General features: G+C 44.8%; 1 protein-coding gene across 1 annotated transcript in view; it reads left to right on the forward strand.

The window, feature by feature from the left end:
* Positions 1-1,743, forward strand: part of LOC138303635 (alpha-2-macroglobulin-like) — a 168,610-nt gene extending 166,867 nt beyond the window's left edge. The window contains exons 35-36 of the mRNA XM_069242932.1: positions 865-906; positions 1,583-1,743. Of these exons, the coding sequence (XP_069099033.1) occupies positions 865-906; positions 1,583-1,608 (68 nt within the window). The 3' untranslated portion in view covers positions 1,609-1,743. The remainder of the gene's footprint in view (positions 1-864; positions 907-1,582) is intronic.
* The last annotated feature ends 10,157 nt before the right edge of the window (positions 1,744-11,900 follow it).

Genomic DNA, 11,900 nt, shown 5'->3' on the forward strand with positions numbered 1-11,900 from the left:
ATCACCTGAGAGTTGAGAGATCTGAGAGGACCAAGATTGTCTGACAAACCAGTCACACAATAAAGCTTCTAAATATCTAGCATTTCAGGAAGGTTATTTGGAAGATCGCACGTGTATCTGCATTGGTGTAATGCGAAATGCTGCCCCCAAGCAGAATGTGAAGTGTGGGCAGAGTCTCTCATTTTTGAAAAATTGTTGTTGGCCATGGCCTGAGTGGGGGGCACCTAAAAGGGTGGGGGGCCCTGGCTGGTTAAGGCCCACCCACCAGTTTACAGTAGCCTGCATTATACCCTGTGTAAAAGGACTGTTGAATGTTCCCTCAGTGGCGCGAAGAAACTTAAGGCCCCCCCCTTTCAAAGTATCTAGAGGGGGCCCACTCTCCCTTGGAGCCAGACAAGAGCCTGCTGCCCATGAACAGTGTACTGTGCTGAGGGGGTCCCCTGGATCTCGGCGCAGTGCTGCAGTAGCCTTTGTTATGCCACTGTACTCCCCTCTTTCTTCATAAAGCGCTCTGACCTAAAAGATGCTGGCGTTTCTTTTTTTTTTGTCAAGGCTCAGATTCTGGGCTACTCTCCAGTAGTAGTCAAAGAATATGACATTATTTGCTATCTAGTGATAAAATGTGCGAACCTACCAAACCTAAATAGAATATAGGATGTATAAATCCACAAAGTCCATATTATTTGCATGGTGAACATCAACTATCCTAGTGTTTAAAGTGTTGAGAAGCAGTGGGTGAAATTGTAAAATCTATTGATGAAACTCCCTTTTGTGCATGAGACCACCATGCTGATTCAACAGATCAAACTGTGCTTCCTTGTTAAATTATATGACCTGCTTCTCTTTGTTTCCTCAAATTTTCAGATGAGTTTGCTGTGGAGGATTACAGCACACCCTGCAGTACAGGTATGCACTTGGGTAAAGTCTGATATAGTTGCTCTGGTTAGGTGTATGATGTTCCAGATACTTTTTATATAAGAGGTCCTTACACTTTGTTGTGGGAAACCCTTGAGGGTTGGGCAGAGATGTTCAGGGGGTCCACTGCTCTAGCAAACGTGAGAAATGAAGCTCTCTCAAAATGTGCCTATGAAAGGGGTTGCAGTATTGTAATACATTTAAAGAAGACCTCTTGCATTCTAAGGTGGCGACCAAGGGACTTCTAGATGGAGGCATGAGAGTGCAAAGTTTTGTACTTGATAGTTCTGACTACAAACATATCCTGAAAGGCCACCTCTTGTCACCTGATTGATTGATGTTAGTAGATCTTGGTTGGTGGGCTTGAACTCATCCAAGGAAGTGTTTTGTGATCAGGGACCAGGTCTAGAACTAAGTTTGTGGTTTTGTTGACTCATAACCAGTTAGGGGGATGAAGTGCAGTGGTGATATGGTCAGAGGGACAGAGTCTCAGGAAAAGGCATGCTACCTGACTCCTGGCACTCTGCAATCTGATGAGGGGTTTTATTCATAAACAGAAGTAGATAGCACTTGAGTAACTGCCAAAAATATAAAATATCCAACAAACAGAACCATAATCTCTGTAAAATAACTCACCCATACCTTTACATGCTTATCTTTCCTCTAGATCATGTGAAGGAGACCCACCACTGATACTGTGTATGCAGTGAGGAAGATCCCCAAACATTACTCCTGAAAAATGCATGAGGGGGGGGCAATTCTACCACACCCCAAGTGGATGAAGAATCACTTTCTAGAGCTCAATAAATCTCTGGCAAAAAAGCAAGATATTCTGCTGCTGTCTTTTCAGATGTTTTTTCTTTGCATTTTGATTATGCCCCTTTTCCATTCTCTCTAAAGTTGTGCTTTAGTGGCTGAATCATTTTTGTGCATTTCACAGAATGAATTAGTATTGTTTTTACCATCATAAATGGTAAAAACAATGTCAATTATTTTACCTTATTATTATTGATGTTCAATACATGTACATAGTGTCACCTAAAATAAGGGATGAGGGGATGAAAAGGTAATTATGGATTATGACTAATTAATGTTTGTGATGGTGACGGCATCAATAATTGCATTGACCATGATTGTCTGTCAGTACTGGTGGTAAACGCTTGAAGAGCTAGATGGTCCTCAGCCATCAAGGTTGGTAAACACATCACCAGGTAAGACTGATCAATGTTCTCTTACATTGATATGTTGCTATTGGATTGATCAATGTTGATACCCATGACAACAAGACATTTTTATACATTTTCGTAAACAAACGAAGTTGCATCACCATTGTTAGATTCCCACGTCGTGAGCCCACTGTCAAACCCAGCACGGAAGTACACGGTCAGACTGGCTCTGAGACTCATGCTTGAAGGTTAATGACTGACAGGTCACAAGTGGGGTAACTCTTAGCCAGCTGCCAAATGCACAAACAGGAAAATGTAGAACAGATCCCACTGATAGGCAGCAGCACCACAATGGTCTACGGAGATTGCCCCCCCCCCCCAAAAAAAACACATGGCCAGAGGGATGTGTGCATTCCCCAAAACACCATAAAGTTAGATGTCACATGTCATTAGGTACACTTAGCCAATCAGATCACGACACACACAGTACACGCAGTGACCACGCACCGCTCAGGCCATACATCTGGACATGTATTCGGTGGCCCATATTGTGTCCACGCCAGGTCGAAGCCCACCTGCATTCCCTATCTGGAAGTGTATTTACGACTCCCAAACAATTTTTTACCAAGGACAGAATGTCTTTTATGACTTTATTGCACTTAGAGAAAGGTATAAGAGTTGTTTCAATCCAATGTACAACGAGTGACAGTCCTCAGTCCTCTCTTCTGCAACTGCTCTCCCGGCCGTACTGTTTAATTAAACAATGCATTCTTTGTTCGAAAATGGGTCATTGGTAAGGGCAGGTAAGTACCTACACTTAGCAATAGGCCACTAACCTCCACTTAAGTCCAGTTAGGGCTCAATAAATTAAACACAGCTCAACCCTTGGTAGCTTGGCAACGAGCGACAAGGCTTAACTTAGGAGACTAGTGTAAAGCATTTAAAAATCACAAATGAGTAAATAAGTAAAACACAATAAAAATCCAACACCCATTTAACAGATTATGGGCCTGATTACAATTTTGGAGGAGGTGTTAATCCGTCCCAAAAGTGACGGTAAAGTGACAGATTTACCACCAGCCGTATTACGAGTCCATTATATCCTATGGAACTCGTAATACGGCTGGTGTTATATCCGTCACATTTGGGATGGATTAACACCTCCTCCAAAGTTGTAATTAGGCCCAAAATGTTTATCTTTAAAATGACACAAACAATTAAAATTGGATAAGGGGAACCGGAGATATGGATTTTTAAATATGTAATGCTTTTTAGCGCTTAGAAACGAATAGCACCAATCTGGTCATCTGGTCATATCTCGACCGGGGCAAAGTCAAAGTTTGACGCCAAACACGATGGAGCCCTGCTTGGCTACAGCTCACGGGAGGCCTCAGTCAAAAGTTTACTTTTGGACTTAGTCGTTTTTCTGGACATTTTCTTCAGTGGGAGCCCCTGGAGCCCTTTTCGGATACACTGCCTGGGAGGTCCCGGTCAACTTCCCACGTTCAGACTTAGTCACTTTTTCGGAGAGTTCCTTCACCGGGATGAACCTGCAAGTCACCCCGGGTTGTGGTTGAGGCAAGCCGGCTAGAGTTGCCATGGCGGATCGGTCCCTGTAAGGAGCTTTTTCCAAAAGTTCTTGAAACTTCTCCAAACTTCAGGATCTTCTTCCAGATGTTCTTTTAAGTTTCTTTTGAGGTCCACAGCTCACCCCAAGGTTCCAGAAGTTCTGAGATGCTCCTTGATGGTGCAGACTACAACTCCCAGAATGCACCTGGCGGAAATTCCTTTTTGGCCACTGGACAGTGGTCAGCTGGTCAGTTTCTTCAGGAATTGGTGCAGGGGACTCTGGTTAGCAAGTTTTCACCTGTAGCAAACAGGGAGTCCCTCCTGGAACCAGTTGCAGCCAGGCAAAGCCCAAGTGTGCAGATGGTGCAGTCCTCCAGAGTACAGAGTCCAGGTGTAGGTCAGGAGTCCAGTAGGGCAGTCCTTCTTCTTCTGTATTTCTACCTTGTTGGACTCCGGTAGGGATCGGAGGTGTGGGTGCAGGTCTGCCAGTTTTATCCTTGCTCCTGGGTGAAAAATAGAGTGGGTCCTGTTTCTCCAATCAGATGCAGGGTCCTTCCCAATGTGATGATCACTTCCTGGGAAGTGTGGCAAAAATCAATCCCAGGGAGCAACATTCCTCAAAAATCCATCATGGCTGAAACTGATTTTTGGAGGTTACATCTGGCTGAGCCCACCCACTGGTATGGCTACAGATCTTAAACACACCCTTCTCCTGCCCTCTCCTAATCTAATCAGGGGGCACCCAATTGTCTGGGTTTGCAGGATGTGAGGGAGGTGCTGGGTTGCACCAAATGTCCTTACCTGCCTCTGAAAACCAGTTTGGAAGCCCTCCCCCTTCCTGCTTCCCCATCTCCTAAGGGAAGATCTCCTCCCCCAGGCACATCTCTTTGTGTTGAGCCAGGCCACTTCACACCTCATCAAAGCAGCCTGACCAAACTGCCAGAGGCTGGCCAATCAGAGTAAAGCAGCAAAACACTGCAGGGCTGAAGTTGACAACTTTTCAGGTAAAGTTTAAATCTCCTTACCTGAACAAGTTATATTAAATCCAACAATTGTAAATTGTGGGATTTATTATAACAATTATTTTGATACCAGACTTGATATATCTGCCACTTAGGGGGACTCAATAAATTAAAATAATATCTCCCCATTGTAGCCTATGGAGACCATTCACTACAATGAGGGAAAAACAAATTTGGCTGCTTTACCTCACCAGAGCTTATAAAACTATGTTTATAAAGTCCCTGCTTATAAATACATGGCACCAGCCAAAGGGGCATACAGGGCACACCTTAGGGGTGAGATATATAAAAATAAGGTAATTTCAGACTTTGGAAGTGCTTTAAATTTAAAAGCAGCCAGCAAGGCAGGCCTGCCTTTAAAATGACACTGGGCACCTCAGCAGTGCACCTATGGGTGCCCCACCTATGCTGGGGTCCCTATACCTACATGCCCTACACTATACTAGGGACTTATAGGTAGGTCGACTTAGCCAATTAAAATTAGCCTAATTTGCATACTCATTTTATACAGAGCACATGCCCTGGGGCTGGTTAGCAGTACCCAGGGCACCATCAGAGTCACCAGCAAAAAGTGAAAAATGGGGGCAAAAAGTCAGGGGACCTCTGCAATCAGCCCTGCTTTCTCACATTCTTGTTTTGCCAGATACTTTTTGTCTTTTGTTTTTTAAGGTAACATCTTGTGGGTGCAGGCCTCTTATCCCCAACCGTGTCATATATACTCACACTCAGGGTGGGTCACCATAACTTTACTCACCGATCCTAAGATGTGATCGGACCTTGTGGCTCTGTGAAGAGTGTGGTAGTAAGATTATTCACGACAATTCAATAACATAAAATCACAACATCTTTAAACACTATGACCGATTTACCCACAAATCAAGATGACAACTAAATAAAATATCAAAGATTTATTATAACCACAAGGTCAATGTTAAATAAATGGTGTGCCGAACTAAATTATACACATACATGAAAACCATAGGTTGTCCGAAACATCTGAATAAATAAAGCCTACTAAACATTAATACAATTAAATACTCCAACAATATGACGCATGTTAATAAAACAATAATTTGCGCAACAGAAACTGATTTCAAAGCAGTTGATTATGACTTTAGTGAAACTCATAGAATATAATTCAAATAATTTGACTTTCACATGTGTACAAAACAAAAAGGAAAAGATGGCACAAATAACTTTTAAAAATCATCTAACTGGGACAACTCACTAGAAAAACTCCACTGGTGTCTCTATGTAAGCTGGAAAGGAAACAAGTAAAACAACATTGCAGTTATAACTCTCCTCATGGAACAGCAGACAGGAAGGGTTCATCAGACAGGATGGTCACCGTTTCATAGGATCAATAGCAGCATTACGGGCAGTGCAGCACATGAGTTGTACTATAGGACAAGAATAGGTCAGCATCCAGTTGGCAATATTAATACTGAGCCACATCACTGAATGGGGTTATAAGACTAAGAATGGCAGAAAACTCAAGGAGAACGCAAGAGTACTAACTCCCAGAAAGGCTAGGGAAGAACTACTTCTAAGTTTCAAAGGTCTATCCCTAACTAAAAATCTCCACATTACTTTGATTGGTCAAACATGTGGGCACATCTTGCGTAAATCAATCAACAGCCAATCATGTTTGTAGCTTGACCTCAGGTTTGCAACTTTTTTGGATTTTCTCAGGGAAGATGTCAAGTGAACACCCTGTGAGAAATTTGGCTTTCAGTCAAGGAACCTCAGTCCACCCCCTCATTACCTCTGACTTACATTTTTTTTCCTGTTCTGGACTGCTTTGGAAAGCAAGACCCCTCTCCCTACAAGCTGAGATAAAGCTCCATGTCAGGGCTATGATTTGTTTTAGTTTTTAGTTGTCCAGCAAGGATCCTCTTAGCAAGGCATTCCAGGGTGATCTCTCTATTCTTCACAGTGGCCCGCAACCAGTGTAATGGGTCGCAAACACATCAATATGGGCAACAACCCTAACTTCACTGTTGCCCCTACAAGGTGTACTTGGGTCACTGACTTTCCAAGAGAGGTGCAGGCGGTCACACTTCATTCACCAGACTCCACTTTACATGACCTCCCACAAGACTCTTACCTCCTTTGTACAGCTTCTACTTGTCTTGGTAAGCAAAGAGGCAGCTAGTGGCTCACAGAAATTCGTTTTGACTTCCTAGGCTATGGCCCTTAACCAGCAACGAGCCTAGCAGATCTTGTTCACCAGTCCTGGTTACAGCAACTTGAAGTCCTGATGATCTTGTTTCCAAACTGATGAACAGTGCTGTTTAACATCTTATGAGGCTCACACTCTCACCTTAATAATCCAAATCCAGAAACAGATGTTAGTACCTGGTCCTTTGTACATCATGTAGGAGGTGCCGACTCCTTTGAAGTGCCATCTCCTTTGACAAAGGGACAGTCTGCCACATCATGCGTGTCTGCAGTTCAGATTAACTCACAACACAGCCCAAGGTAGTAACCAGGGATCATACATGGCTGTCAGCATCCACTGAAATATGTCTTACAAAAGTTCAATTACCCAAGCTACGCTCCTATTATTTTATCCTTATGCTACTGTGACAACCTTATCAGTCCCATCGTCTAGCCTGACAATGATCACAGGTCCTATTGACCAGTGGCTCTTCTGGATTTTAAGAGATCCTATTTGTGCATAGAGGATACTCTGCTACCCTTCGTCCAGTGTAAGTGTCCCCACCCTCCTCAGGAATGTCAACAATCCACATCTCTGGTTTCGAGGTTGCGATCAGGGGTGTAGCTTCAGGAGAGGTCTATTCTCTAGTAAATAGTTGGGTGCAGGTGTTTTCAGTCAGGTATGGTGAGAAGTCTGTCAGATTTTTACATACACACACAGGCAAAAACACACAAACATACTCACACAATCACTTTTGAAGGTCTTAAAAATGTTCATTATTTTACAAAGTATTGTGTCTTAACTACCGTTTACAATCTGCACCCTGTTACCTTTCCACTATCACTTAAACTCCATTTCTGCACTTCTTCTCTTCCAATGTATTTTAACATGTTATGCCATGATGTTTGTGGAAAACCTGGTGCTCACCCCCCTAACCTTACTGGCCACGATATGCCCCTAGCTAGGGTACTCACTGCCAACTAGCCTTTCCAGGCTCAGGGCTTCTGAAACAAACCCACAGGCCTCAATGTTATGTACATGCACACGTCCACATACATCCCAGCAAGCACATTTAAGCATCACATTGTGCATGCTGATACATACAGTCTTCTTGTAGGCCATGGGTGAGTTAATTACACATCTGTGGAACTTTACATGAGTGGGCCGGTAGGCACCACTCCAGAGACACAGGTAACCAGGCCTGTTTACACTACTGATTATTACTAAACAGAAAATAATTATGATGCCATCAACATGTTCATGTTACTTAATACCTGACAAGGGATGCAGCCCTCTACCACCATCAGGGTAGCACTTGGTGCACCACTCCCAGCCTATGAAGACTGCAATAGCATGAGATAGGCCTAGGTTATGGCATACATGCATGATCAATGTTTGCGCATGACCAAAAGTCAGTAACAGGGGTCCAGACAGCCATGTAGCTGTGTTATTCAGAACAAGGTTGCATGTCTGTCACCATAATGGGGACTATTAAATCCCACTATGGTGCCAACATTTAGTGATACATATATGTCTGTGGCTGTCACAGTTTTGGGTTTTAAAAATCTGGTCACCCTATCCATATCTCTTATGGAATACTTTAGCGTTTGCCCTCTTACCCACAGCTGTGAATCTGCTGCTGATGATTTTTGGGGTTTTTATTCCTTAGTTGCCATTATGCCTGTGGGCATAGAGGATACATTTCCCAGTTCAGCCCCAAATGCACTTTTTTGTCTTCAAACTGTTAAGACAGCTCACTAGATTAACGTGCCTGCTGCAGAGACATGCATTTATGTAAGCTCAGATCACAGGTTTAATCAACTCTACAGAATCAACATAGTCCTTCATCTTATCATGGCCAATTATATCATCACCATTAAGTTGGATAGAGGCTTTAAATATTCATGCACCTACAGACAACTGCATCTGTAAATGCATGCTATATAACTGGTCAATATTTGAAGAGTTTGGGCATGATTCACAAAAAAGTATGGAATGTACAGATGGAAATCTAAACATCCACCTGAAAATGTTTTTTATACTTATGCTTGGAAAGCTGCACCAAGCACATATTTCCACTTGTAGTTCTGGAGAGGGCAGAAGAAAATAAACTGTTGGCTATGAATAACTATAACTTGAACATGAAAACACACAATCAATCAATCAGTCAATTTTTCGAACTCTGCTTGTCACCTGTGAGAATATCCAGGCACTGGCGGGGTCCAGAGGTTCAGTTGAAGAGCCAGGACTTCAATGACTTTCAGTACTCTGGCAGTGACAGGACGGTCCAGAGATGTAGAGGGAGGTCATTCCACATCTTTGCTGAGAAGTAGGAGAAGGAGCGTCCATCGCTTCTGCATTGGCGGATGCAGGGAGTGAAAGCGAGGGAGGCAGAGCGGAGGTGTCTGGTGGACTGGTAGAAGTCCAGGACGTGGTTGATGTAAGTGGGCTGTAGTTGTGAAGGGCTTTGTAGGAGTGGGTTAGAAGCTTGAACTGGCATCTCTTCTGCACTGGGAGCAAGTGGAGTTCCTTGAGGTGAGGGGTGATGTGGGTTCAGCGAGGGAGGTTGAGGACGAGTCTGGCAGCTGCATTCTGTATGACCTGAAGTCTATGGAGGAAGTGGGCTGCGATTCCTGAGTAGAGAGCATTGTCGTAGTTCAGTTGGCTGGTGATGAATGTTTGAGTGATGGAATGTCTTGAACTCTGTGGAAGCCACCTGAAGATCATGTGCATCATGCGCAGGATGAAGAAGCAGGAGGGCGAGGCGGCATTGACCTGGGATGCAATGGTTAACTTGCTGTCCTGAATGATGGTGAGGTTTCTGGCATGGTCAGACAGGGCTGGTCCTGGGTCCGGTTCCCCGGGCCAGCAACAGTCATTCCAGGGAGGCCAGTTGTTCCTGAAGATCAGCGCCTTGGTTTTATCCATGTTGAACTTCAAGTAGTTGTTCCTCATCCAGTTGGTGATGCTGATCGTGCATTTGTGGAAGTTGGTCCTGGTGGTGGTGAAGTCCTCGGAGAGGGAGAGGATGAGCTGCTTCTCATTGGTGCATGAGATGATGTTGAACCCAAGGGATTTGATAATGTCGGCCAGTGGAGTCATGTATGTGTTGTAGAGGATGGGGTTGAGCAATGAGCTTTGGGTTATTCCACAGATGATTTCTTTGGGTTCAGAGGTGAATGGTGGCAGGCAGAATTTCTGTGTTCTTCCAGTGAGGAAGGAGGTGATCTATTTGAGAGTGGCTCCTTATATGCCAATTCTGTGCGGCCATGTGATGTGCGTGTGATGGTGGGGGACCATATCAAATGTAGCCGTTAGGTCATGGAGGACTGTTTCTCCTCAGTCGAGGAGGGCTCTGATGTAGTCAGTGGCCCTGATCCAGGCTGATCAGTGCTGTGGTTGGTGCAAAAGTCAGATTGGGAGGTGTCAAGAGGATGTTCTGTGAAGATATAGGTGCTTGATGAGTTGTTGGTTGATGGCCTTCTCAAGGACCTTGGAAGGAAATGGGAGCAGGGAGATGTGCCAGTAGGTCCTGAGTTTGCTGGGCTCTGCAGAAGGTTTCTTTAGTAGTGCGGTGACCTCGGTGTGTTTCAAGTCCCTGGGAAGGTGCTTGCGGCTATTGATGCACTGAATAGTAAAGTAGTTTGAGGCTGATCCTGATGCCTCCTAGTTAAAAAATGTGGTGTGGATATGGGTCAGTGTGGGCCTCTGAGTGGACAATGTTCATGATGGAGGTGGTTTCCTGGGGGGTGAGTTCATTCTATATGGTAAGTCCATGACTTTTGGTGGTTACGTGGTGGTTGAAGAAGTCGGTGAACTTAGGCTGCGTTTGAAGTTCTTGTAGATCTTGGTGATCTTGTTGAGGAAGAAGCTGGTTTTTATGGTCGTAGGAGTGCTAGTGTTTGTGATGGAATGGTCGGACCAAGTCAGTTCGGTGGTGGGGCTGTATTTAATGCACACTCTGAAGGTGGAAATGAGGTCCAGTGTGTAGCCAGTGGTGTGGGTGGGGTTGTGGACGAGTTGGCAGAGGCCAATATTGTTTGTTTTGTCGAGGAGTGTGGAGATGTTGGTGTTATTTGGGTAATCAAGGTGAAAGTTGATGTCTCAAAGGAGCCTGTAGTAATTGGAGCCTATGGCAAGGGGTACCATTAAATCTGTGATAAAGTTGCCAAAACTTGATCTTGGTCCCGGTGGTCGGTAGACGAAGGTGTCCCTGATGGTAGACTTGCCATCCATTTGGATTTTGAAGTTTATGTGCTCCATGGTCGATGTGATGTTATCCGTAAGATTGGTGTTTTGGATGGTTTCCTTGTGAATGATGGTGATCCCGCCACCTGACTTGTTGATGCAATCATGGTGGATATAGTATCCTTCGGGTACTGCAGTTGCGTTGTTGGGGACAGAAGCTGGGCTGAGCCATGTCTCTGTGAGGAAGATGATATTTGGGGTGAGGCTGATGATGAGGTCCCAGAGCTCGATGGCGGGTGTAAGAAGTGAGCAGGTGTGGAGTAGTATGCATGTGAGCTGATGTTGTTGTGATGGAGTATGTTGATGAGTGGTCTGAATTGGGCTGGGTGGTGTACTGCTGTGTGCTTTGTGGTAGGTGATGCAGGAGTGTGTGCAGGGGCATTTTGTAGCATGTGGGTTCTCGCAGCAGCAGTGTTTGCGGCATCCAGGGTGTGGAGGTCGACTGCGGTGTAGCTGCGGGGTTTGGGTTGGCACAGGGGTTCCTGGCACTGGGTGCGGTCATGGTGTGAATGGGCACGGATGGGCTCGCCTTTGGTTCGACAGTGGTGCACCTGCACTGTGGCCTCCATTAAATAGTTCCTGGGAGGTGAGCAGTGGAAAGGAAGCGAGGGGTGGGAGAGCAGGAGGGTGATGGGAGCAGTAGAAACGTGGGATCAGCCCTGTGCTGAGGTGAACAGAAAAACTGTACAAAAAGAGGTACTAAAGCCTCACTAAACAAGCAAATAAACAGGCACTAAAACGGCGCTCACAAGCACTGGGAAATGCTCAGGGAGCAGACAAACTGACACTAAACAAGTCCTGGGAAGGCATAAAGAATGC

Source organism: Pleurodeles waltl, chromosome 7, assembly GCF_031143425.1.
Source record: "Pleurodeles waltl isolate 20211129_DDA chromosome 7, aPleWal1.hap1.20221129, whole genome shotgun sequence".
In the NCBI taxonomy this organism is placed as follows: Eukaryota; Metazoa; Chordata; class Amphibia; order Caudata; family Salamandridae; genus Pleurodeles; species Pleurodeles waltl.